Here is a 27,687-nt window from a genome sequence, read left to right as displayed (position 1 = left end):
TTTTAAAACTCAGCAGACCTCATCGAGTGCGTGGACACACGTTGGTGTGGGCCTTACTAGTTAATAAATAGGGGCTCTGCATGTTTTGCTGCTTATTACTTTGGATAGTTGTAAGTCTGGAATTGTTTACCAGTCACAGGGAAAGAATCCTACCCCCCCCCCCCCCCCCCCGTAAAAGAAGCCACAGATTTTGACTTAAAATGAACCCTAAAATTTCTAAGCCTTAGAGATGTTATTTTCATTTTCTGTTGTTATATTTGACATTTTTAGCAGTGTGCTGTTGAAAACGTATTTAGAAAGGGTGTTAGTTCCTACCAACATAAAATGACTGGTGTGTCCCAGTATGTGGAGAACTTGGGGGATTGATGGGAGTTTGTCTTGGGGGAGAGAAGGCTGGTCTGCGGGGAGACAGGCAGTAAATGTAGTGGTGGACGGATGGGTGAGGGTAAGACTGACGTTCCTAGGGCAACGCCGGGGTGGGGGGACTAGGACTGAGCAGGTGAGCTTGTGCGAACACCTTGTGTTCACAGAGCTGGAAACGCTTGGCCTTTTTAGCTCCCCTCCCCCACATCCTGGTGGTCACCAGGTCTTTTGACAGGCCTCTTGTCCACAGCCTGGCCACTCTCCTGTGTCCGCTGTTTCCTTGCATTCCCATCCCTGTTGTAGGCCCCGTCGTCTCCCTTCGAATGTCCCTGCCTTAGGATCAGTCTCCTGCCTCCAATCTCGTTATCCACACTGTAGCCACATCTCCAAATGGCCCTCTCCTGCTTTAACATACCTTTAATGGGGGCGCCTGGGTGGCTCAGTCGGTTAAGCATGTGACTCTTGTTTTGGCTCAGGTCATGATCTCACGGTTAGTGAGTTTGAGCCTCGCATCGGGCTGTGCACTGACAGTGTGGAGTCTGCTTGGGATTTTCTCTCTCCCTCTCTCTGCCCCTTCCCTGCTGGTGCTGTCTCTGTCTCTGTCTCTCTCAAAATGAATAAATAAACTTAAAACAAAATACCTTAGGTGGATCCCCCTCCCCCACTGCCCCAGGTAAGTCCAGACTAATTTACGGTGTGCTACAAGTTTTGATTTCCTCCTGCTTGCTTCTCCTCTTCTGTCCTTGACCTTCAGGCAGTCTGTACTTTCTCTCAGTAGCCTTCCCTGATTAACCAAGCCATTCTTAGATGCTTCTCCTGTTATGCTTCTGAAGCAACCTGTACCTCCACAAAGCGTGAGCGTTCGTTGATGACAGCATCGTTGCCTGCTTGCTTGTACGTGGTGCCTGTTAAAGTGAAGCCCTGTAAGAATAAGGGCCTTGACAGTCTTACCTGCTGTTGGCATACAGTAAATTTTGCCCAGTGAATGAACAGCCAGAATTCAGAGTAGCTCTGCCTCCTTTACAGAGCCTTTTCTTAACTCTTGTAGAACTTTTATCTTAAAAGGGGCCTAATTTAGCAAGGGCTCGGGGGGTACTGTAGAGAAAGCAGCACCGGGACCACCCCCATCAGCATTAAATGGGCTTATAACAGTGCCCATCTGAGAGTCCCTTGCTATCCCTGTGATTCCTTCCAGCCATTGCCCCACTTCTCAGCTTTCCTTTATAGCTACACTTGAAAGAGTTGTTTATAGTCTCCCTGTCTTCCCACTCCATCCATTATCTTAGGAACTCCGTTAGCCGTTTGTCCCCACAGTTCCCCAAAACTGTTGTCAGCACACCAGTTACCTTGGTATATCGGATGTTGAATTCTCTGTCCTCTTTTTAGCCGACCCAGCTCTCACTTATGGACACAGCTGATTGCTCCCTCCTGGAAACTTTCTTTACTCTTCTTGGCTCTCCAGATACCTCACTATCCAATCTTCTGACTTCTAAGTACCAGAGTCACCTGGCGGACTATCTTCCCGCCTCTCTTCTGTCTGCATTCGCTCTCCAGATGGCCTCGTGCAGTTCCGTGTTCCAAGTACAGTTCTGGGCTCGGCCTCTTCATTGAACTTGAGTCCTGTAAAACCAACCACTTAGTATCTTCACTCAGGTGTATGTTGGGTACCACAAACTTCAACGCATCCAACGTAGCTCTTGATTTCCCTTCAGTGGACACACGCGCACACACACACAGAGAGAGAGAGAGAGAGAGAGAGAGAGAGAGAGAACGAGCGCGCAAGATCAGAGCTACTTTTCCCTCAGTCTTCCAGTAAAGAGGATTATCACAGTTGTTGTGGAATCTTCCTCGCCTCCTCCCTCCCTCTCCCATGTGCCACAGCCAGTCTGCAATCCTGTCATTTTTGTCTTCAAAATATATCTCGAGTCTGACCACCTCCCACCACCTCTCCCTGCCCTCACCCTTGTCCATTGTTTTCTGTCTGTTTCTATTGTCCAAGAGTTTTCTATCTTCTACTCCCCACCCCACCTTTCTGACTTGTTGCTTTTTTTTTTTTCTTTCTTTCTTTCTTTCTTTTTTTTTTTAACACATCTAGCACATTCTTGACTCAGAGCTTACGCATCTGCTATTTCCTCTGTCTGGAGAGCTTCCCTCCCCCAGATGTGTGCATGACTCGTTTTCTTCAGGCCTCTGTTCCACTGTTTCCTTACTAGTGAGTCCTTCCCTGACCACCAGTCTGCCGTCCACCTCAGGTTGGGCTCACATGGGTGTCTCCTGGGCATAGAGGCTCAGAAGTGACTTCAGGTCTCTGTTTCCTTCTCGAGGTGCTCCTGAGTTCTTTCGTCTTTTTATTAAGTTTCTATTTTAATTCCAGTAAAGTTTCCATGCAGTTTTGTATTGGTTTCAGGTGTCCCATATAGTGATTCAACCATTCTGTATGTTACTCTCTCATCATAAGTGTGCTCTTCAATCCCCTTCACCTGTTTCACCCATCCCCCCACCCAGCACCCCTCTGCTAACCACCAGTTTGTCCTCTGTAGTTAAGAGTCTGTTTCTTGGTTTGTCTTTTTCTTTTTTTTTCCTTTGCTCATTTCTCTCTTTTTCTTTTTCTTTTTTTTTTTTTTTTTTTTTCCACGTTCGTTTATTTTTGAGAGAGAGACAGAGTGCGAGCAGGGGAGGGGCAGAGAGAGACAGAGGGAGGGAGACACGGAATCTGAAGCAGGCTCCAGGCTCTGAGCTTTCAACACAGAGCCAGACGTGTGGCTTGAACTCACGGACTGGGCTGTGAGATCATGACCTGAGCCAGAGTTGGATGCCTAACTGTCTGATTCACTCAGGCGCCCCTGTTTTGTCTCTTAAATTCTACATGTGAGTGAGGTCATAGGGTATTTGTCTTTGTCTTTCTGCTGACTGACTTTGCTTAGCCTGATGCTTTTTAGCTCCATTCATGTTGTTGCACGTGGCGAGGTTTCATTCTTTTTTATGGCTGAATAATGTCCGTGTGTGTGTACCACATCTTCTTTATCCATTCCTCTCTGGATGGACCCTTGGGCTGCTTCCATTATGTGGCTGTTGAAAATAATGCTGAAATAAACACAGGGGTGCATGCATCCCTTTGAATTAGCGTTTTTTCTTTTTTCTTTTTTCGGGGTGGGGGGTAAATATCCAGTGGTGGAATTATTGTGGATTGTGGGGTGGTTCTATTTTTAATTTTCTGAGGAATCTCCACACCGTATCCCACGGTGGCCACACCAGTTTGCATTCGTACCAATAGTGCATGAGGGTTCCCTTTTTTCCACAGCTCCTGAATTCTTTTTTTTTTTTTTTTATTTTTTTATTTTTTTTTATTTTTGGGACAGAGAGAGACAGAGCATGAACGGGGGAGGGGCAGAGAGAGAGGGAGACACAGAATCGGAAACAGGCTCCAGGCTCCGAGCCATCAGCCCAGAGCCTGACGCGGGGCTCGAACTCACGGACCGCGAGATCGTGACCTGGCTGAAGTCGGACGCTTAACCGACTGCGCCACCCAGGCGCCCCATGCTCCTGAATTCTTAAAATTTGATTAGGCTTGGAAGAAGTGATCTCTGAAGTTTCTTTTACTTGAAAAAAACTCTGGTCACCGGGTTCTGGAAAATGTCCTAGCTTCTGGATACACAGTTTTTGGTCAGGAGGGAGGGAGAGAATCCATTCTATGCCAGACAGGCTACTGAGAACCTAACCTGGTAATATGATGAACGGTTTCCTGCTTTCAGTTTGGAATCGTGAGAAATTAGACTTCACAACTAGACTCCTGAAAGTCAGTATCACACACACCGTAACGGTGACTTCAGTATTGTGTCAGTATCCGGCACAATTTTAAGCTCTCCGATTTGTTAACAAAATTGTATTTGTGTGGGTGCGGCTGAACAGAGAAAAGAATCGAAGCCCCACGTGAGCGCTCTTGGTTCACATACGTGTCCTCGCTGCACGGCGTGTTGCCTGGTGTGTGCCAGATGCTCCAAAAATGTTTGTTGAGTGAATGAGCGAAGTGGATTCCTGTCCAGCACGGCTTTCTCAGCGGGAAAAGAGCGCTCTGTCTGGTTGGTCACACTCTCTCGCATTGTAGGTGATGAGAGAGATCACTTGCACAGTAAGAGTTGAGCATAACGTGCCTGGTTTTCGCCCTTACGCCCATGCTTCTGCTTCCCTGTGCCTTCTAGGTCCCAAAGAGGACGAGAAGCCTTCGGCCTCAACAGCTGAGCAGACCGCCGTTCTTCAGGAAGCGGTTAGTCAGGATGTGCTTCCAGAACCGGTAGTGTCCCCCGCTGCCTGCGCGCCCCACGCGGAACCCGAGGAGAAGCCGGAAGCAGCGAACTGTGAGGTGAACGATTTGGAGGAAGAGGAGGAGGAGGAAGAAGATGAAGACGATGAGCTGGAAGAAGAGGGGGAGGAAGAAGCTGACACGCCAAATGAAAGTTCTGTGAAAGAGCCAGAAATTCGGTGTGACGAGAAGCCTGAAGATTTGTTAGAGGAACCAAAAAACGTTTCGAGAGACGCTCTCGAAGGCTCTCCAGGGCTGACGCCTGTTAGCAGAACTCCCAAAACTAAGGAAGAGGCCAATGGTGACGTGTTTGAAACGTTTATGTTTCCGTGTCAGCATTGTGAAAGGAAGTTTACGACCAAGCAGGGGCTTGAACGCCACATGCACATCCACGTATCCACCGTCAACCACGCCTTCAAGTGCAAGTACTGCGGGAAGGCGTTCGGCACCCAGATCAACAGGCGGAGGCACGAGCGGCGCCACGAGGCGGGGCTGAAGCGCAAGCCCGGCCTCACGCCCCGGCCGTCGGAAGACCCGGCTGATGGCAGATCGTCCGGAGACAGCGTTGCTCCAAAGGACGACTCGACTCCTCCCGGTCTCGGGCAAGACTCTCTGCTCTTGCGTCCGGAGAAGGCTCCGCCAGAAAACGTCGGTTCTTCCGTTGCAGAAGAGAATGGGGAAGTGAAGGAGCTTCATCCGTGCAAATACTGTAAGAAGGTCTTCGGGACGCATACCAACATGAGGCGGCATCAGCGCAGAGTCCACGAACGCCATCTGATTCCCAAGGGCGTGCGGCGGAAAGGGGGCCTCCTGGAGGAGCCGCACCCTCCCGCGGAGCAGGCCCCGCCCGCCCAGAGTGTCTACGTGCCCAGCACGGAGCCCGAGGAGGACGGGGAGGCCGACGACGTGTACATCATGGACATCTCCAGCAACATCTCTGAAAACTTAAATTTCTACATCGATGGCAAAATTCAGACCAGCAGCAGCACGAGTAACTGTGACGTGATTGAGATGGAGTCCGCTTCGGCCGACTTGTACGGTATCAATTGCCTGCTTACTCCGGTCACGGTGGAAATCACTCAGAATGTAAAGGCCGCACAGGCCCCCGTAGCCGACGACCTTCCTAAAGAGCCTTCCAGCAGCACAAACAGTGAGTCCAAGAAACGGAGAACGGCGAGTCCTCCCGCGCTCCCTAAAATCAAAGCCGAGACGGAGTCTGAGCCCTCGGTGCCCGCGTGTTCCTTGCTGCCTCTCAGCATATCGACTTCGGAGGCGGTGTCTTTCCACAAAGAGAAGAGTGTGTACCTGTCGTCGAAGCTCAAACAACTGCTTCAAACCCAGGACAAACTAACGCCTCCTGCGGGCATTTCGGCAACGGAAATACCGAAGTTAGGTCCCGTTTGCGTGTCTGCTCCCGCGTCGATGCTGCCCGTGACCTCGAGTAGGTTTAAGCGGCGGACTAGCTCTCCCCCCAGTTCCCCACAACACAGTCCTGCCCTCCGAGACTTTGGAAAGCAAAGTGATGGCAAAGCGGTGTGGACCGATGCCGTTCTGGGATCCAAAAAACCCAAATTAGAAAGTCATAGCAACTCACCAGCGTGGAGTTTGTCTGGGAGAGAGGAGAGAGAAACGGTGAGCCCGCCGGGCTTTGATGAATACAAAGTGTCTAAGGAGTGGGCAGCCGGCCCTACTTTCAGCAACGTGTGCAACCAGCAGCCGCTGGACTTATCCAGCGGTGTCAAACAGAAGGCCGAGGGCGCAGGCAAGACCCCGGTCCATTGGGAATCTGTATTAGACCTCAGTGTGCATAAGAAGCCTTGTAGTGACTCTGAAGGCAAGGAGTCGAAAGAAAACCATCTGGTGCAGCCAGCCTGCAGTGTCATAAAGAAAAAGAGGCCAACCACCCGCATGCTGCAGAAGGTTCTTCTCAACGAGTACAACGGCGTCGATTTACCCGCAGAGAATGCTGCAGACGTGACCCGGAGCCCGAGTCCTTGTCAATCCCTGGATCCCCAGCCAGACTCTGGCCTCGGCCCTGACGCTGGTTTATCGGCCCCTGTGGTCGAGTCCCCACCTGATGTCTCTCCTTCCTCGCCTGCCCTGCAGACATCTTCCCTTTCTGCCGGGCAGCTGCCTCCTCTCTTGATCCCAACGCATCCCTCTTCCCCCCCGGCCTGTCCTCCTGTGTTGACTGTTGCCACGCCACCCCCTCCACTCCTTCCTACTGTCCCTCTTCCGGCCTCCTCTTCTGGGGCGTCTCCCCGTCCGTGTCCCTCTCCGCTCTCGAATGCTACCGTGCAGTCGCCGCTTCCCATTCTGTCCCCTACGGTGTCCCCCTCGCCATCTCCCATCCCTTCGGTGGAACCTCTCACGTCTGCTGCTTCGCCCGGACCCCCGACCCTTTCCTCATCTTCTTCCTCGTCTTCTTCCTCATCTTCGTTCTCCTCTTCTTCCTCCTCCTCTTCCCCCTCGCCGCCGCCGCTCTCGGCAGTGTCATCCGTTGTTTCCTCTGGGGATAATCTGGAAGCTTCTCTCCCCATGATAACTTTCAAGCAGGAGGAACTAGAGAATGAAGAGCTGAAGCCCAGGGAAGAGCCCCAGTCAGCAGTTGAGCAGGAGATTGTTCAGGAAACGTTCAACAAAAACTTTGTCTGCAATGTCTGTGAATCACCTTTTCTTTCCATTAAAGATCTAACCAAACATTTATCTATCCATGCTGAAGAATGGCCCTTCAAATGTGAATTTTGTGTGCAGCTCTTTAAGGCTAAAACTGATCTGTCAGAACATCGCTTTTTGCTTCATGGAGTTGGGAATATCTTTGTGTGTTCGGTTTGTAAAAAAGAGTTTGCTTTTTTGTGCAATTTGCAGCAGCACCAGCGAGATCTCCACCCAGATAAGGTGTGCACACACCATGAGTTTGAGAGCGGCACGCTCAGGCCCCAGAACTTCACAGATCCCAGCAAGGCCCACGTAGAACATATGCAGAGTTTGCCGGAAGACCCCCTAGAAACCTCGAAGGAAGAAGAAGAATTAAATGATTCCTCTGAAGAGCTCTACACGACCATAAAAATAATGGCTTCTGGAATAAAGACAAAAGACCCAGATGTTCGACTGGGTCTCAATCAACATTACCCAAGCTTTAAGCCACCTCCATTTCAGTACCATCACCGAAACCCCATGGGGATCGGCGTGACGGCCACAAATTTCACTACGCACAATATCCCGCAGACTTTCACCACTGCCATTCGCTGCACAAAGTGTGGGAAGGGCGTAGACAACATGCCAGAGTTACACAAACACATCCTGGCATGTGCCTCTGCTAGTGACAAGAAGAGGTACACGCCTAAGAAAAACCCAGTCCCCTTGAAACAGACTGTGCAGCCCAAGAACGGCGTGGTGGTTTTCGATAACTCGGGGAAAAACGCCTTCAGACGGATGGGACAGCCCAAGAGGCTGAACTTCAGTGTCGAGCTCAGCAAGATGTCCTCGAACAAGCTCAAGCTAAATGCATTGAAGAAGAAAAACCAGCTTGTCCAGAAAGCAATCCTGCAAAAAAACAAATCTGCAAAGCAGAAGGCCGACCTAAAAACCGCCTCCGAGTGCTCCTCGCACATCTGCCCGTACTGTCACAGAGAGTTCACGTACATCGGGAGCCTGAATAAGCACGCCGCTTTCAGCTGCCCCAAAAAACCGCTTTCTCCTTCCAAAAAAAAAGCTGCCCATTCATCCAAGAAAGGTGGACACCCGTCACCTGCAAGTAATGACAAAAACAATAGCGGCCACCGCAGGCGGACTGCGGACGCTGAGATCAAGATGCAAAGTGTCCAGGCACCCCTGGGCAAGACCAGGGCGCGCAGCTCAGGCCCGGCACAAGTCCCGCTGCCCTCGTCGGCCTTCAGGTCCAAGCAGAATGTCAAGTTCACGGCTTCGGTGAAGTCCAAAAAGCCAAGCTCCTCCTTAAGGAACTCAAGCCCCATAAGAATGGCCAAAATAACCCACGGCGAGGGGAAAAAACCCAAAGCTGTGGCCAAGAATCATCCTGCTCAGCTCGCGAGCAAGACGTCCCGGAGCCTGCACGTGAGGGTACAGAAAAGCAAAGCCGTCTTACAGAGCAAATCCGCTCTGGCCAGTAAGAAAAGAACAGACCGGTTCAATGTAAAATCTAGAGAACGGAGTGGGGGGCCAGTCACCCGAAGCCTCCAGCTGGCAGCTGCTGCCGAGCCGGGCGACAGCAGGAGGGAGGATGGTGGTGGCGGCAAGCAGGAGCTGAAGGACTTCAGGTAAGCCGAGGCTTCCAGGGCCACAGGAGAGCCGAGCTGCCGAGCGCGGGGGGGAAGACGGTCAGAAGACAACAGTATTCTTGCCCGATGGCTATTTTTTCCTTTTTCCTGTAGAATTTTGACATAAGCATTTAAAGGAAGTAGCTGTTGGTTAATTACGTTGGAGGCACGAAGAAGGGTCACTGCTGGGCTGCCTCAGCCACGAATTCCCAGCTTTTGTTTCAGACCTAGGACTCAGCACGTGGTACCATGTCTCTAACAGGGCCAGTTGTGAATTGAAACCATGAAAAGCGTTCAGAATCACAAGTACCCTATTAACGAAAACATGAAATTCTCTCACACTTCCTTCGTATCTCGGGTAACATCTCAGTGTCTCTTGTTATTATTCCGGATCATAGATCATTGCTTAGAGTTAAGGTAGATCATTGAGTTCGTTGAAACCACACTGCAATCTTGTTGACTATTTCTGTGACTGGAGCCTAGTTACAGTCACTGAGGATGCTTTTATTATCGTGTCTTCTTTTTATTGTGTTTTAATTTGAAAAACTTGCTTCAGATCGGTTATGGAACAAAACACGACACCATATATCTTTTTAAGATGCCTTACGTCCCCCGACCCGTGCCCCGCCACCAGGTACAGGATAATGAAACAGGCCAGATTCTGAAGAAAGGAGAGGAGGGGGCGCTGAGAGCCGTGCGGAGCCGGGCAGTTCCCTCGGGCCGGTGTGGCAGCCCAGGGCAGGTCAGCCCCATGGGTCAGCGCCTTCGTTCCCCCAGCGATGGTGTAAGAGTTCGTCTCAGGTGGGAGGTGGTTTCACAATTTTATTCCGTGTCCTCCCCGTATTAAGACTGTCCTCAGCGACACATAAAAACACAGGGCAGTAGTTCCACTTGTTATATTGGCTTCTCAGACTTTCCAAGTTACTCAGGTAACCCGAGTTGATCGGAGTTTCCTGCATAATGCCTACAGGTGAATCCCGTGTGAAGTGCTCCACCTCAGAATTTCTGTAAGACACTCTAAAAGCTTGTCCTTTCAGGGTGAGCTGCTGGGCTCTAGGCTTCCTTGGCGATCACTTTCAGTGTCTGAAGCTCTTCGGTGTTTCAGGCAAACCATTAGAGTGAATTCTGGGGCGTGTCTGCCGTTTCGGAGACTCGGAGGTGCTGTTACCAGCGCGCAGGTGATGAGGTGGAGTTCTTGGGGCTGGTGTGCCTTACGTGGTGGCTGAAGAAAGAGGTGGAGAAGGGTCATTAGCCAGAGGCTGATTGGAATGGTTTACTGTAGGAGTGAAGGGTTCCGTTTCAAAAAGCGATTTTCGTAAGTGAACTGAATGATCAGTTGTGATAGTTCCAGTTCAGCATCTGGTCTCTGGCCACGGCACAGGCCTGTGTGTAGCGTCTCGGAGCTTCGCCCTGGTGAAAATACGCACCTGTTTATCGGCTGTTCAAGCTGCCTGCCTGTAGCAGTTTAACGGCGTACCTGTTTGTGCTCATTCTGTGTTCTGGAAGTTCCACAACAACAGGGTGTTCTTAAGCCGAGTTTTGTTTTGTTTTGTTTTGTTTTTTAAGGTTAGAGAACCAGAAAATGCCATCATGTTCACTGACTGTACCGAAAAAACATCTCCCAGGTGGTTGATGCTTTAGAATGTACTATGTGCATCCCTGTTTGTCTGCAATATTACCTAAAAGAATCACTCATTTTTGTACTGGTTCCTGTTTCTACAATTCAAGAGTGAGGTTATGAAAAATCAAAGTACTATAAAGAGAAACTCTCTGAGTAACCATACAGTTAGGAGGTTCATTCCCTTAGCTCTTCCTCCTCCAGTGCTTTTTTGAGGAACCCTTAACAGTGCAAAGGACCAAAGTGCCTAATAAAATTGTGTCTCTCTCCTTTGCTCCGGTTAATTTTCATTATTTTGCTTTATTTGATAGTTAACAGGGGGTTACGTTGCTGGACTGGATTGAGCCTAAAAGGAAACACGGAAGAGTCTGTTAAGCAAACATGGCTGTTGTTTCTGACAGGCAGATGGTAGCAGCAGGCCTCCCTGTTTGCAGGAGTCGCTGGGACTGTATCGTGGGCACGTCTGAAGGATGTGTGTCTCACGCAGGGAGCTGCTTACAAGTGACCATAAACTTGTGAAGTATCTTGGGGACGTAAAAAGCAAATGTTCAGTCGGACATCATACTTAACTCATCTGGACACAAGAGTGGGCATTTCCTCAGAGAGTTTATTCTTCTTAGCGCCTTATGCAAGGTGCATTAGGTATGAAACCGGGATTCCTGAGCTCTGGCCTGGGGAAGGTGGTGGGTCCTCACTGGCCAGCCCAGGGCTCTTGGAAAGCCAGCCTCATCATCCTCGCAGGTTGGACGTGTCACACTGGAAAGGAGCTGTTTTAATCTGTAGTCTCTGTCCTTTCTCAATATGTTCCTGCTTGTAAATTTTATTCAGGGATGGTTTCATGGCGCATATTTAGAAATGTTTGCTTGGACTTTGTTTTCAGCGTTAGCCCCTCGCGTATTCAAGGACCTCACAGAACTGGCAGCACATGTTTTCCTGGGTGTTTCGTTCAAACAGACTGATGAAGAGCTAGTCTCCAGCACTCAGACATTTTACATTTGAATGTCAGTTGAGGATTCCACAGGTTTTTGAAGCCATGTGAGTGAAGTGAGAGTTTCCCATTCAGTGCTGAGGGTTCAGCAGAACTTGCCAGTCGGTCATTTCCTGGAGCACAAGACATTGTGCCAATCAGGGTGTCAGAAAGACCTGTGTTCCGAATCCTCCTCTTAGGACAGAGCAGCAGAGGGCACCAGGCATGCCACCCGTCTTTACGTTGTCCTGTCACACCTTTCAGCCCAGTGAACCCTGTGTTGGGCTCCCCTTCCTCAGTTAGCAGCCGGAACCCCTCTGCGTCCTATGGGACCGAAGTTGCATCTGTCGCTGAGGGCTCATTTCCACCTGGCGTAAGACAGAAAGACGAGGAGAGAGATGCATTCTCTCCTCCTATCTACCCCTCTTCAGTCTTTGTAAATTTCAAGGTGTTTTTACATTTTTTTAATGCTCCTTTTAGAGCAGCTTCTAAAAAGTACTATGTTCCCATTGAACACTAAAAGGTGAAAAGGCAAACTGAAATAACAGACCAAGTTTTCCCATTTGCCATGAATTGATTTAAAAACTACAGTGATGCTAATTTTTTTTACATGCCCACCTCTGCCATACACCAGTCCAAAGAGACCTGCTTGTGGTCCCTTCCAGCCTTTTTTGCGTAGGATGCCCAGGTTCCTGTATACCTTCAGAGGTGTTCTTTTGCTGTCATGGTAACATCTGTTGAATGGTCTGCTTGTCTTTTCCTGAACGTGGTCAGTTCATACTGGGTTACGTTGCGTTGGCATTTATCTTCAGTTTTCTTGTTTTCTAGGAACTTCCTGTAGAAAAGCCCCCAGACAAAACAAACTTTAATTGACTAAATAAAGACATTGCATGCTCAACTTAGGATAAGCACTACAGCAAAGGATACGAAATCTGCCAAGCTTGCGAGGCCAGTTGAAGCTGTCTCGCAAATCCTAACACACAACTGATTGTCGTCAGGCTTCTTGTTGCCCGGCTTAGGGTCAGGGTCTCCTGCTTCGCTGGAGCCCGGCTCCTGGCGTGTGCCTGGCTCCTGGGTGATGGGGCTACAAGGAGGAGGGCACGTCGCCATGGCACTGGGGGCTCGGATCTAAGTGCGGCCCTGGCGCTTGGCACGCAGCAGAGAAAGGAACGATTTGAACTTCTTACCTTGCAAAGCAAGTTCAGTTTTAGGAGAAGTTTTTGTAGATTTCAGGGATGACGAATTCTGATGCACTCATTCTAAAACGTTTTGGTCACACACCAGCTCTTTATGCCTTTCTTTTAAATGAGTTCTGTACGGAGAGGCACTTAGCGTCTTTCAAGCCTTTTTTTTTTGTTTGTTTGTTTAAATATATATCACAAGCAGATTGCCAGCATAATGGAGAGGAAACCAGATCAGGATTGGATATGGACTTTTTAAAAAATGCTTTATCCAGCATCATGTTTATATATCCAAACGGACCTTGTCCTCTCGGTTGATTATCTGGCACTAATTCATAACCATTATATTATCGGACACTGCGTAGCAATATGTCCGCGCCCAGGATGCATATCTACACGTAAGTATAAATGAATTCATACATGCCAGGTTTTACACTTCGGTCTCTAAGAGCAAAAAACCCACAGATTGGCCTCTTCCAGAGGATGTAAGTGTCGTTTCTCCGTGCATTCTATGCCTCCCTTCTTAATGACTGAGTTGGTGGAAAATGGCTTGGTTTTATTCATGTTGATTTTTGTTCTCAACTTTAAAAGTAATCTACCTCTGAAAATGTGTAGTTTGATGCTTGTTCGGTGACTTTGTGCCACTTCACCCCTCTCACGACCATTCCCGTTTTGTTACATTTCTGTTATGGGGACTTTGTGTTGAAATGTTGTGTAAAGCATTTGTAGCAGTTTAAAAATAAAGTATTTAAAATTATTTAAATTGTTTTGGACACTTCAATTGTATCATATATGAGTTACGTTTTACATTTCTGTTCGCGTTGTTAATCTGGAGAGTGTTCTTGTATTGAAGTTTGCTGTGAGTTGTTTTATTGTTCTTGTTGGAGAGTGATACAAAAGACGATTCTAACACAAACATTAAAATTTACAATTTGACGTACAAAAGGGGTTGTCCGTTGACTTTAACCGATGTAGCCTTGAGAGAGAGAGAGAGGCAGAGAGAGAGAGGGAGAGGGTCATTACAGACAGGCGTGCCATTCGCTATTTTTCCCCTTCTGGCGTGAAATAAATCATTGAGCTTGTCAGCTGTATAGAGAGTGTGTTTATGCTGTTACCAGCGAGCACTTAATAACTAGAGGGAATTCAAGCGATACATTTTATATCATTGTAACCAATAAAATCACTTTCTAAACCCTCGTGAAAGGACTGCTTTTGTACATCCTGGGGAGCAGTGAGGGAGGAGGCCGAAGGGGCGGGAGGAGCCGCGGGGGCACAGCCCGCCCGGACCACCTCTCTTCCCTTGCTCCTGTGTGGCAGTCACTGAACGTTAAACCCCCATCCCGTCTAGAGGGTGGACGCGCAGTCGGGACCGTGGTGCTGAGAAATAACCTTGTGAACTCCTTTTGCCAAGAGGGAAATAAAGAATTTCCTACGTGGGGTCTCCGCTTCCTCTCTGCTTGGTAACTGTTCACGCTAGTTTGGGGGTTTTTATTTTTCTGAATCCCTGGAAGAATGAAACAGGCTGTAACATTTGTATTAAGCTTAATATGGAATTGCTGTTTTCTTTGTTTGTTTTTGATTGATTGGAGATCAGCAGTTTCATCAAGCCCTCCACGGCTTGTTCGGTGACAACAGCACTTGCTGTTGTCGTGCCTTCTTCCTGTCTCTGCGTGTTCTTGCATCCGAGGCAAAGGCAGTGAAGCTGAAGGCGCGAGCGGCCTGCCTTGGCCAGACGGTCCCACCTCTGGCCGAGGATACTCCTATGTTGCAAAAACCCAGGGGCGAGGAGGCATGTGTGGGGGAGGGGCGGGGGGAGAGGGGTGCGAGGGAGCTTTGCGATAGCTTTCGGTGTCCCCTTGTTTTAGATGTTCCGCTAAACTGAGCGCCGAACTCGCCCAGTGTCCCGTGCAGGAGCTGGGCCTTGTGAGATCAAGCGCTGCCCTGGGAAGGAGAAGCAGGTTTCCGTCCTGTGCTCCTCGTTCGTCCCTCCCCCCACGTGCCAGTTAACAGGCGTCTAACAGGTGCCCTCCGCGTCCCTGCCAGCGGGCAGGTTCTTTTACCCTCCAAATCTCAGTTCCCAATGTGCCCAAGTGGGTCACGGATGAGATGGTCTCTGAGCCTTCCTTCCAGAAGGAGGTCTTTTTTTTTTTTTTTTTTTTACTGGGTATGGATGCTCACAGGCCGTCTCACCAGACTGAAAAGAGCGGGACTGGGTCTGTCTCCTTGGGCCCCTGGTGCTGACAGCAGTGCTGGAGCGCGACAGGCACACGGACAGTTACTCAGGGGTGGAGTCCCCAGGAAGCCCTGTAGCTCCCACCCCGCCAGGAACGAGCCGCCGGAGAGTCTGGTCGCTTTTACTCCTCGTGGAGTGCAACGTTTTAAAACATTCAGAAGGCTTATGTTTTTGCTCTTTTGAAGCACCTCTCGCTGTGATCACAAACCCCTCTCTGGGCTGGCTGTTTTAACCTGGTTGCTGCAGGTGCTTTCTAGTCAGATGTTCTACAGAATCAGTTTATTGAGCACCTACTGTATACCGGGCTGTGTTGAGGTCCCTGGTTACATCAGCGGATTAAAAATCCTGGCCCTGGTGGAACTTTACATTTGTTTGGCCGTCCCCCCTGTTTATACTTCCTATGGAAAATGTCACTTTGTCACAGCTTTCCAAAGGCTGGGTGCTCAAGAAGATCCCTCTAACTGCATATTTGAGGATGGATGCCTAGCTGGCTGCAGCCTTTTACTACTTGGTGAAAGTGACTTTAGTAAAACTGTAGCTCAGTTACTGCGTCTGCTACTCAGGTGGATTTTGATTTGATACCAAACCTTCGAATGGACCGACTTTATCCATAAAGCATAGACGTTGACCTCGAGAGGAGAGTGGAGTGCAGGTGGGTGAGAGAACGGCGGACTTGGATGCCAAGGCCACGTTTATTTATTTAAAAAATATTTCTTTTAATGTTTTATTTTTGAGAGAGACAGAGCATGAGCCAGGGAGGAACAGAGAGAGGGAGACCCAGAATCCGAAGCAGGCTCCAGGCTCCAGGCTCCGAGCCGTCCGCACAGAGCCCGACGCGGGGCTCGAACCCACGGACCGCGAGATCATGACCTGAGCCGAAGTCGGATGCTTAACCGACTGAGCCACCCAGGCGCCCCAACCGAGGTGGCATTTTAAAGACCGGGCTGATGGTTAGAGGAAGTGGTTTGCCACTTGTTCTTGTTTAGGAGACCCAGTAGCCTGTGGCCTCTTCCCTACCGGGTGGCAGCAGCCCACTGCTCCCCCTTCAGGAATCTCCTCCTTCAGAGACTGTCTCCGGAAAGCACTGTTGAGTGTGTCGTAGAGTGTAGACAGCGATAGGGTGGCCTGAGAGACTTGGGAGGTGGGGGTGGCTGGAGGGGACCTGGCGGGGATTGGCACGCTTGTTGGGCAGCAGGCCCGGCTGTCAGACGACAACGAGGAGCCACAGCCCTGCTCTCACGTGCAGCGCCTCTCAGACTTTTCACCTAGAGAGGTGCCAGACGACCGGCTCCAAAGCTCTACGACCAACCTTTTAAAATAGACCGTGGGTGGGGCCTGGGTAGTCTGTCGTTTAAAGCCCCAGGTAACGTCAGCAGGCGTTGAAGAACCAGTGAATGGAGGTGGGGGAAAACGAGACCGTTAGTGTAGCCCTTCATGGCTCGAGCACTGACGTGTTGCTGTCTGAGCTTACAGTTCCCCTGCCGGTACTGTCTCGTCTTTCCCATTTTTCTGAAGGCAGCAGGGGGGAGGGGTCACCTGGGAGGTGGGGAGTAAAGGGCTAGTCTTGAGCCCTGGGCTGGGCTGTAGGTTATGGAAAGAAGAGGCGATCGGCCTCGGGAAGAGGAAGGTCGGCTGGGTGTGCCAGTTTCTCGGCCAGTATTCCAGGGTCACAGCCCCTGTTGCGTCCCCTCCCTCCTGGTGCCTCTTGACCTTCTTTCTGGGAGTTTGCCTACAAGATGCAGGGCCTTTATGCTGTGCTAGGAGATAAAGAAAAAATAACATAGTAGGAGCGAGATCCAGCTGGTGGTCATGATCTCCATATTACTGTTAAAATTCTTTTTTAGACAAAATGAAAACAGTGTCAGGAAAGGTTTGACGGGACAAGAGAGGTTTGAGTGGGTGTGACAAAGGGAAACATGGAAAACTGCTCATTGGCCCATCCGTGGCCCGGTCTCCTGTCTGGGGGCTGCCCAGGTCCCCCACTCTGTAGCCCCTTCCCGTCTCCAGCCACACGGTGCAACCCCAGCTCTTCCTCCCACCTTCCCAGCCTTGTGCTTGCTTCCTTTCCCAAGTGGTTTTGGGAACGACCTGATGAGCCTTGCGGACTTGACGACTTTCGAGTGCTTTGTGTGTTTGAGGGACCGTGCTTAAGCGTCTGTCAAATTTGACGATAGCACCTCGAAGTTGGTATCGTGTGCAGATGGGGAAACGGACCCCGGGGGAGTGATTTCCTTCAGAGACCACACCACTCTCAAGTGGCCGGTTGGGATTTGAACTGCCTCCAGGCTATGCCATCCTGTTGATCGTTTTTATGGTTATCTGTTATATGTAATTTTTTTTTTTTTTTTAAGTTTCATTTCCTCTAAACGTAGAATACAGGACTTGATACCTTCTCTACTAAGGGCTTTCTGGCTTAGTGAACAAGTAGAACCATCGCTGTGGGTACGGAGTCTTCCCGGTGCAGCAAGACTGCAGACAGGAGCTGTCCCTCGGAGACCCGCGTCCGGCTTCATGCTGACCGCAGGATACGCTTCTCCCTGTCCTGGACCTTTCAGCTCTGACTGGCTTTGTAGGTCATTCTTCTTACTCATGAAAAATCTGCTTAACAGAAGCCAAGCTCGTTATAATAATAGCCTTTGATTTTGAAGGTGGTTCTAAAGAAGGCCCGGGGGTCATCAGGAGTCCTCCCTCAAATGTCACGTGAGAACCTTGACCTGTTGGGGCGTTAGCCCAGAAAGATAGTAGTTGGTCCAGGCTTGCCTTCCCACCTCAGCAAAGAGTGCCGAAGAAAGGGTTGTTGGTAACTTTCTGCGGGTAGTTATTTCTGAAATATAGGATTAAGAGCCTGGAGGGTATGTGTAGGTTTTGTTTACTTTCTGGGTTAAGAATAGGAATAGGGAAAAGCCGTCATGACCGTGCATTACATTTACTTGCAGTTGAAAAATTACACTCTGTTGTGAGCCACGTAAAGGGTTTTGGAAGTATTTTTATTAGAGTAAACTTGCTGAACTGTTGGGATAATAGCATTTGTCCACGCTGCTATCTTCTGGCTTGTATAGAAAGTGACCCAAAATTCAGGCAGATGTTCCAGAAAACGTAAATATCTCATGGGAAGAGTTAGTGCCTAAATGTGCCTTCCCGTGTCCAGCTCACCATGTGCCACAGGAAACCACAGTGATGACCTGCCCAGTGAGGGGGGCGTTTCAGTAGTGAGAGAAGGCTACGGTGTTTGTTTTTTTTTTTTTTTAAGTAAAAAAAATTTTTCATTAATGTTTATTTTTGAGAGAGGGTGTGTGAGCAGGGGAGGGACAGAGAAAGAGGGAGTCCCAGAATTCGAAGCGGGCTCCAGGCTCTGAGCTGTCAGCACAAAGCCCGACACGGGGCTCGAACTCACGAACCGTGAGATCGTGACGTGAGCTGAAGTCAGACGCTTAACCGACTGAGCCACCCAGGCGCCCCCTCCGGTGGGTTTTAAAGTATGGATTTATGCTCTGAGTCAGAACACATTTACGCTAAGCACATTTCTGTACCCATGCTTAGACAGGCACCTGTGTCCTAATCTGGAATTCTGCTCGGGTAACTACCGAGTCTTAGCATTAAATCTAAATGTAAACTTTGAATAGGAATCATTGGAAAAAAAAGACCTGGTGTTTGTTATACAGGTAAGTTAATAACACAAGGGGATTTGGGCCTTAGGATATAGTTGGGGCAATTTTATTTTTTAATTTAAAAAGAAGAACTTCAGTTTAAGATCGTTGCATTTGTTGTCGTATTTAATAATTGCCCCCGATACACTATTTTAACATTCTTTGTCGGAATGAAGTTATTTGAGACTCATATGGGTTCGATTTTCCTCGCAGTAACATTCTGCTCTCACTTGCTTTTTATAATCACATCCAAACCTTGCCAACCCAGCTCGAGTTCAGGAACATTTTCATATGGCTTCTATTACCAAGCTATTATTGGACTTGTGAATTTACGCACGTTCTCCTGGAGTGTTTGAGTCGGCCAGCCATTCAGAAAACATCTTCAATGGCTAGTCTGGGTCACGAGGGTGTCGGACTGCAGATCTGATGGACTCTGTCTGTGTGCGGGCCCCAAGAGGGCTCTGGGGTGTAGCTGGCCTTCGTGGGGCGCTGGGGGTGCTCCTTGGCCCAGCTTGCGTGCCGGGCCCTGTTCTGACTGTCCCGTGGCACTTGTCTGCTCTGAAGCTCCCCCACCACCTGAGGGAGATAGCATGTCTGTTTACAGAGAAATCGACCACATCCGAGGGACATGGTCACTGGGTTTACGTCCCACAGCTGTAGCTGTAAGGGGCGCCTACAAACAGGCCATTTGATTCCATGCCCTTAACTACAGTGACACCACCCGATTCACCTTCCCCGCTTGGGTTTTGCACGGCTATCGTGTCTCCCAAATGACTGGTGCTGATGTCATCGCCCAGAGCGGGGGTTTGTTGCAGAGGCTGTGTAGCACCGTGGGAATAAACACAGGCCTTGAACCCTAGTGATCTGGGTCTCAGTTCCCCTGGGACCCGCTGGTAACCGAGGCAGGGCAGGCTGCCGGCCGAGCCTCGGCCGCCTCACCTGCAGGTGACTGTATCGAAGGTCAGGTGTGTGCTTAGGACGCAGTAGCTGCTGGCCATGGGGGTGGTGATGGTGAGTCCTCCCCGTGGTAGACCCCAGAAGGCCCTGCCCCACTAAGGAAGCCCGCGGCCTAGCAACCATCCTGGTGGAAGGGGTGGAACTTGAGTGATGGTGATCCCTGAGCGACTCTTGGAAGAAGCTCCTGAGGAAACTGCTCGTGCTTTTCAAGGCCTTGAAAGGAAAAGGATTACTTCATGGCAGCTGACAAGCATCAGTTTATATTGGTTTCCCCAGAACAGACGAGATTAGAACTTGCATCAGAACGTTAGAAACAGTCTTGAAGTCTTCCAGGGCGGGCTCCTTCCCTCCATCGAGGCGCACCGAGGTGTCGGGGAGCCCTTGGTGCCCTGGCCTCCCTGGAGACCCTCACAGTAGCAGTGGGGGCCCGTGTAGAGCTTCGGTCCAGGGTGGCCGGCCGTGGCCACACAAGAATGGAATTCAAGGTTGAGAACTTTTCCAACGGCCTCTGGCCTTCCATGAGGGACAGTGTGGTGTAGGCCAGCCGTGGCTGGCTTTTGAGGTTTTGTTGTGATTTCGTTACAGGCAGTAGAATGTAGGTAAGGGTGTTGATTGGCTCCGGACCTGGAGCTGCTGAGCAGTTGTCCCTTCCTCCCAGAAGCCTTCCCTGACCATCCAGTTGGAAATACTGCCCTTGGCCCTCTCCATCTTCTCACTCTGCCCTACTGGTCTTGGGGGCCACTTAACTCCTCTGTGCATTGCTACCGACTTGTGACCTTGGTTTACTAAATGTCTGCCTTCCCAGAGTGAACATTCTACCTGGGAGGAAGGACCTTTGTGTTGTTCGCTGCTGCGTTTCCAGCATCTGCAACAGAGCCTGGTGTGTAGCAGCCGCTCAGTATAAATACTTACTGACTGAATAAAATGTTTGAAGCCTGGCTTTGTCACTTACCAGCCCTGTGACCTCGGACAAATTACTTAAGCTCTCTGAGCCCTGCTTTTCCCTTCTGCGAAATGGCAGTAATGATCTGACCGCAGAGGCTGGTTGCGCGGACGGCAGGTGAGCCTGTGAGGACCACGGATGCCGCCTGCCGTAGCGAAGTGCTTCGAGAACGTTAGCCGCTGCGGCTGTTACCGAAAGGTGCCCTCTGGAATGTCCCTTGGGATCGGACGGAAGGTTGCGGCTGGCGCTCAAAGCCGACTTGCCACGTAGGTTTTATGGCGGCCCAGGTTGCAGTAGCTGGAACGTTCCCTCGTCGTCCGCTTCCGCTGCCCGTGCCCGGAGAGAAAGCTGTCGGGTGGCAAGCATGCTTTGCTGAGCGCCTGCCAGGCCGGAGCTCCTCCCTGTCTGCGTCAGGCACTCCCACCCGTCAGAAATAGAAGGAGCTATAAAACACGAAAACCAGTTTTCAGATCAGGGCGAGGACGAAGATGACTGTCATTTTGTCACCGCCTCTCCACATAACTTGATTTCTCTTGGTTTTGAATTTCAAGGCCCAAGTGGCAGTTTTTAAAAGCCAGGTGCAGAAGAAAACCTTGGTTAGCTTGGTTGTAAAATCATGAAAACCTAACCAAGGAACTCCAGCCCACTGAAATAATAATGGAAGAATGATCCCTGATAATTTGAAGTGCTTGCTAGCCGCCGTCTTGGGGGTTTTCCATATGTTCTCCCGCGTAGTCGTCGCATCGAGTCTGTGAAGTAAATACTTCTGTGTTCTCCCATTTTACGAACGGGGAAGCGGGGCCCAGACTCCTGACGCGGTTTGCCCGACGCCACAGCCGTGTGGTTCCATTTGCCCATCACGAGTCGTGTTCTCCCTCCCACCCCTACCCGCAGATCTGGGGGTGAAAGCCCTTGACCTGCCCGCTTCTTGCTTCAGTGGTATGCTCTTTAAGAGGCAGGAAGGAGACGTGGCTTTAGTTTGTAGCTGCCTGTGTGTGGGTAGGAAGCAGCAGCTAATGCAGAGGAGCTCAAACCGGGGGGAGGCGAGCACGAGTCCTGGCCCCTCGTGGTCCTAGTGCGTTCTGTGAGTGCCTGGGAGACAGGACCGAGTGGTTTCTGCTGTAGGCCTGGTGTGATGCCCCGTGCTCAGCCCCCATCTACACGGCTTTGTTAGGGAACGGGCAGATCCGGGTACTGACTCGTTCAGAGAGTCAAACCTTGCTGCTTCCTAGTGGCACCTTTTATCCCCTTGTCTTCCTATTTGCAAACCTTCCCAAGCCATGGCTGGCCAGTAGGTTTCCAGATGTGTGTGTGCGTGGGGAGGAAGGACCTGCTTGGGGTGCTGCACAGCCTTGCTTCGGAGGTGGGGTCGTGCTCGGGGAAGGAGGGCCAGGCTGAGTGTCTGGTGTCTGCCTCCCATGGCGGGAAGGGATGTCTGTGGTCTCACCCATCGGCTACTTGCCTGCTTTTAAGAACTACGCTAGACCTAATTTCGCCTTTCCCTGAAGGCTCGAGGTGTAAGCATCGATTAATACTGGTTGTGGAAAGGGATGCCCTCAGATAATCCGGGTGTTCAGGATCCTGAAGGTTTTTTCAGAAGGATGTACTCCTCACTGTCTCCTTTTTCATTATTTATAGATCTTGTCTGCCCTCCTCGTGTCCCCAGATATGGTTCTGTTGATCGTCGATGGTTACAGAAGCTAGATAGCGGTCCTGTTAATAGGATACGCAAACAAAGAAATGGTGGGCCCTGAGAGAACACCCAAGGACCTCCCTTGTGTGTCAGGTGTGCTAATATTAGAATGTGGGTTTTCTGGCATGATTTGCTTACTCATTAAAACTGGTCGTTGCTCTTGGTTCTTTGCTGGTAAGTGATGCTGCTAGACAAGCGACCTTGTAATAGGAGAGTGTCAGGTGTAACAAACACATAGAGACTGCTTTTTTTTTTGGGGGGGGTTTTGTTTTTCTTTCAAGCTCCTGAAAACATGTGAGTTAGAGAAATGATTTGTGAAGAGAGTGACGTGAACGTCCGGGTGACGTGTGCACAGGCTTCCTCGGCGAAGGCAGAGGTGTGCTGCTAGGGGAAGCACCTTCGTTCCGAAACAGGATAGTTTTCTTCTCTTTGCTGGATGCCTGTCCTTTATGTTTGAGTGGATGCTCTGTTTAGTGCTAAGTGCTAGGAGGTGGTTGACTCTGGAAGGAAGTACGTGGAGTTCACCCATCTCCTTTCTTGGTGCACGGGCTGGTGAACCTGCCAGGGATTTTCCTCTCTGTTTCAGGATCTTGCTCCAGAAGCTTTTCAGAATTTCCGTAATAACCAGTACATAGATGTCTTATACTCCTACCTTTATCGTTTATATCGAGACTCTTTCGATCGAATTTTGCCAGCCGGTTTCGTGAAAACCTACGTTAACTGCTTTGGTGCAGGAACCAACCACTTCGACACATCTCAGGAAATTGCTGCCAGATACTGTAGTTGAAGTATGTGCTGTTTTAAGTGACTTCATCGCCATGATTAGTACGACTGTGTGCTTTAAAAACTATTTATAAAAATTACGGACGCAGCCCATTAGGGCCAGCTGACAGCAGGTGTTTTATTAAGGCGATGCCCTGAATTGAGTTGGACAGCTGCTCGGGTGAGGGGTGGGGGTATTTTGCCCGGCCGGGTGTGTTGGTAACTTCAGCTCGAGGAGCTGCGTTCCCGCAAGGTGTTTCCAGGTGCGCGAAGGGGCCCTAGTTAGGGTTGTCCCCCACCCCGGCATGTTCACTTAGCGGACGACCTGCATCAAAACCTAACCCAGGAGGCTTATTTAAAATTCCAGACCTACTAAACCATCATCTCCGGGGTGGGTGTTTGAACTCTTTTTGTTTTCATCGGCTTCTCAAATGCGTCTTTACCCAGAAGTAAGGAGTTCTCCTTTGGGTCTTAAAAAGGACAAGTGACCAAGTGACCGTGGTATCGCCCCCATCTCATTAACTTAATTTGCTTCCAGTTTTCATTTGAAATTCTCTTCTTTTGGTTATTAGCAATATCTTCGAGGTGGTAGTTTTTGGTTTTCAGAACGCATCAGTTAACGTTTTTCCTCGATCCTGATGAGTACCCCGTGACGGATGGGCAGGGTGGCGCTACAGTTAGGGACGCTTCTAAGTGTCAGCCGTGGTGAAATTAAGGGTTTTCTGCCTTGTCCATTGTTGCTCTTAGCGTGTCTTTCTGAGGGCGACAGGCGGCCTTTAGCTATTAACTAGTATAGTCTGGGTGCTGCGTCCCCCGCCAGTGTGGTCACCAGTGCCCAGCACCCATGCAGCACCTAGCACGTGTAGGTGTCCCCTCAGTGTTTGTGGAATAAAAAGGAAAAAAAAAGTCTCTAGGAATAATAGAGTCTGAGCTACCATTCGCTTATCTGGCCCAAATTTAGGACTCTTTGGCCTAAAGTGTGAATTTGGGGGCAATTAATTGTTGGCAACAGAATAGAGAACGTCCATTGGATAAGTAAATGACCAATTAAGATCGTGTTGAAAGAGGGGTGCCTGGGTGGCTCAGTCGGTTAAGCCTCTGACTTCGGCTCAGGTCGTGGTCTTGGAGTTCGTGGGTTCGAGTCTCGCGTCGGGCTCTGTGCTGACAGCTCAGAGCCTGGAGCCCGCTTCGGATTCTGTGTCTTCCTCTCTGCCCGTCCCCTATTCGTGCTCTGTGTCTCCCTCTCTGTCTTAAAAATAAATAAACGTTAAATTTTTTTTTTTTTTAATCGGGTTGAAAGAAAAGGATTGGTTATTTGGTGATAGTTAATTACACCCAGCATTAAAGGGTTACCACCTCAGGGCACAGTCCTCAGGGTTACAGATGTCTAAGGAAAGCCAGTCAGTAAACGATAGAGGCCAGAAGGAAATTGCAGCTGCTGGCTCATTCATTCAGCCACGCTGGTGGCATTGTTTCTGATCTGATCTACACCAGTGCACACAGGCTGCCTGAGACTGTGATCTAGCATCCTTGATGCCCGGGTAGAACTATCTAAAAATTCCTTTACAGTTTTAAACCCTCTCCCCCAATTTTTGGCTCTGAAAATAGGGTCACCCTCCCTGTGTCACCAGCTTTAATTCTGCCTCCTGACCCCGGACATCTCCTCAAGGGTCCCTCACTTGTAGAACCTCCAAAATACACGGCAGTGGAAGATATTCTCGTGTGTTTTCATTTTTGTTTGAAGCCTTTCCTCTTAGAGCTTAAACGCGGATTGATTTCACGATGTCCCACGCACCTGACGGGGCCGTGCTGAACAAGGCTGTTCCCCCAACTGGACCTATGCCACAGCATCACTCACCTTGGCCTTTCCCCCACACACTCGCTTTTGAGGTGCCGAGGGATATGATCCCACTGACGAGGCCGAAGGGGAAGCACAGGGCTCCCCCGTGTGCACACGGCAGTCTTCAAGGCCAGCATGGTCACTGCTGCCTAAGGAATAGTGTGAGGTCATCTTGCAGAGTGCCAGGCCTGCCGGGGCACAGCGCTACCTGGAATCTTTCAGAACTTCTGTTCCAATTCCAACCGTGGATAGAGTGAAAGACAGTGGAGGCTTAGTCAGTGTTTCCGTTTAGTCAGCCCTCCCTGTTAACGGATGCCCCGCGTTCCCAGTGGATCGCATCCTGACACCCTCGCGGGGAGAGCCCGTGCATGTCTGTTCCCGGCGGTCAAGTTAATGCTGCCAGAAGTCCGTAGTATTTGTTCCCAAACCTGTTTATGCTACGTGTATCTGTGACTGTACTCGTATGACTCAATTAAATAGTACCCAAACCAACAAAATGGGAACGTAAGAGCTGTTTATGAAAAACAAGTTGAATGCTTCTAAAGGCTCAGAGTAATTTGCTTAAAAACTGTCACTCAGTTACCATTCATTCAGTGGGTGAAAAACCATGAAAAATTTGCATGAAGGCAAAGGACGATTTCACACTCAGGTTGCTTTTATAAGTCACTTAAGTTCTTTGCCCCACTTTATTTACTTCTTTACTATTTTAAAATACTTACTTTGAGAGAGCGAGCCTGGGGGAGGGGCAGACAGAGAGGGAGAGAGTGAATCCCAAGCAGGCTCCATGCTGTCAGCGCAGAGCCCAAAGGGGGGGCTTGAACTCCCCGAACCGTGAGATCATGACCTGGGCCAAAACCAAGATTTGGACACGTAACCCCCTGAGCCACCCAGGTGCCCCTGCCTGGCCCACTTGAAATAGTAACCGGAACTCACAGGTGATTTCGGGTGTGATTTAGTTGGAAGGACAGTGCAGGTCTCAGGCCTTTGTGTGTTTGTTCCTTTACCCATCTGCTCGGGAGCGGGTGTAGGGCCAGCGCCTGGGGGTGTGTGCTGGTCAGTGTTGGGGGTTGTACTGGTGAAAGAAACACGTTCTGGTGGGGAGACAGAGTGTGAACAAGCAAGGAGCTACACAGAATGTCAGGCGGTGAATGCTGGGGAGGGAAGGAAAACAGAGAAAACGGGGTAGGGAGATCTGAAGCCAGAATCGGGGGCTACCACCGAAAATGTGAGGGCCAGAGAAAGTCTGGCTGAAAAGGCAACATTGAAGCAAAGAGTCGGAAGTGAGGAAGCAAGCGTGGGGACCTGGGGAGGAAAAGCACTTGGCAGAAGGATAGCAAGTGCGAAGGCCCTGCGGCAGAAGCATCCTTGGAATGCTCAGGGAACACTGGGGAGGCCGGGTTGTCTGGAGGGGAACAAGGGGGAGGGGAGAGGGATAGGAGATGAGGTCGGGGAGGTAACCCGGGGCCATTGCAGGCACTGTAAAGACTTTCCTTGTTCTCTTGAGTGGGAGCCATTGGGGGGCTTCGAGGGGAGGGGTAATATGGGATGCATTGCCTTTTAGAAGAGTCTCCTTTGTTCATCTGGTGAGGATGAACTGGAAGGAGCCAAGAGTAGAAATACAGACTGGGAATCCAGTGTGGTAACCCAGCTCGGGAGTGATGGTGGATGGACCAGAGGGTAGCAGGGGAGGTATGACTAGCAGGGGCATTCTGGATATATTTTGAAGGGGGAGCCATGAGATTTGCTGAGGATTGGATGGGGATTGGAGGAGAGAAGTTCAGGATGACGACAGGCTTTTTTCACCTATGCTTCCAGCACCCAGGTGCATTTTTATTTATTTTTTGCCCTTAAGTGAGGAGGTGGAAGACTGTAATTAGAGCCAGTATGTGGGATGCACGTGTGCGGGGCGTTCAGTTTTGGGCAGGTGAAGTTTGAGATGCTCTCAGACCATCAAGGGGGAGCCGTGGAAGGGGTAGTCGAGTATCCCGTTTGAAGTTCAGAGGGAGGGGCCCGTCTGGAAATGTGAATTCTGGGGTCCTCAGAGTGCACACGATACTCAAAACCACGAGATTGCAAATCCCCGAGGGAGCGAGCGTAGGTAAAGAGGAGACGCCCAAGAACTGAGTCTGGGGGTGCTCCGGGGTTGAAGGCTTGGGGAGATCGGGAAGGGCCTGGAGGTGTTCTGGGCCAAGGGTGTGCAGGGGACCCGTGTGGCTTCTGATGGCGGCAGCGGTGGTCGGTTCGGGGGCGGCTTCGTGTGCTACAGACCAGACCGTCTCTGGGCTTGCGCGGCAAGTGGAGACGCCCCCTGACTCATCCGGGGAGGCATCTCCATCACAGGCATCCCCAGGTTTCCTGCTATTTCCCCAGGGCTGTTTCTGTCAGAAAACCATCTGCAGCAAGGCAAGTGCCACCCCGTCAGAGATGCAGGCACTGGCCTCAGCTGCTCACATTCTGTCAGATCTGCTGCCTTGGAAAAGCAAAAGTCCGTTGTTCACAGTTCAGAGAAGCCCCCAGGGTAGAGACACTGGGTGAGTTCCTGCCCTGGTCTTCTTCAGATTTGCAGACTGCCCCAGTTCCCTCGTGTAAAACTTGCTTTGAGACCCAGGTACAAGAGGACAGGGGAGATTCGGGGGTGAGAACTTGTGGTAACAGTTCTCCCCGCTTCCCCAAGCAGTGGCCTTCAGGGACAGAAACCCCTCTTCTGGAAGTCCCGTCTCTTCTTCCAGGGGGTAAAGTAAGTTCTACAACCTATGCTGCTTTGTCTTCCCTCCCTCCCTACCCCATAAAGTAACACAAGAGGCAACTTGGTAAAGAGAAGCAAATCCCAAAATACCCAAGTCTCAGGGTGTCAACAGGAACTGTGCGCATGTGCGTGCACACACACACACACACACACACAC

General features: G+C 50.2%; 1 protein-coding gene across 8 annotated transcripts in view; it reads left to right on the top strand.

Moving 5' to 3' along the window:
* PRDM2 (PR/SET domain 2) overlaps positions 1–27,687 on the top strand; it is a 122,960-nt gene that overhangs the window by 79,648 nt on the left and 15,625 nt on the right. For 7 of the 8 annotated variants that reach the window (XM_049618048.1, XM_049618052.1, XM_049618050.1 and 4 more), the window contains one exon: positions 4,563–8,943. The exons of the other annotated variant lie outside the window; for it this stretch is intronic. In XM_049618048.1, the coding sequence (XP_049474005.1) occupies positions 4,563–8,943 (4,381 nt within the window). The remainder of the gene's footprint in view (positions 1–4,562; positions 8,944–27,687) is intronic. 8 annotated transcript variants of the gene reach the window in all.

Source organism: Panthera uncia (assembly GCF_023721935.1).
Source record: "Panthera uncia isolate 11264 chromosome C1 unlocalized genomic scaffold, Puncia_PCG_1.0 HiC_scaffold_4, whole genome shotgun sequence".
NCBI lineage: Eukaryota > Metazoa > Chordata > Mammalia > Carnivora > Felidae > Panthera > Panthera uncia.
Note: the sequence above shows the minus strand (reverse complement) of the source record. Positions and strands in the feature narration are given on the sequence as shown.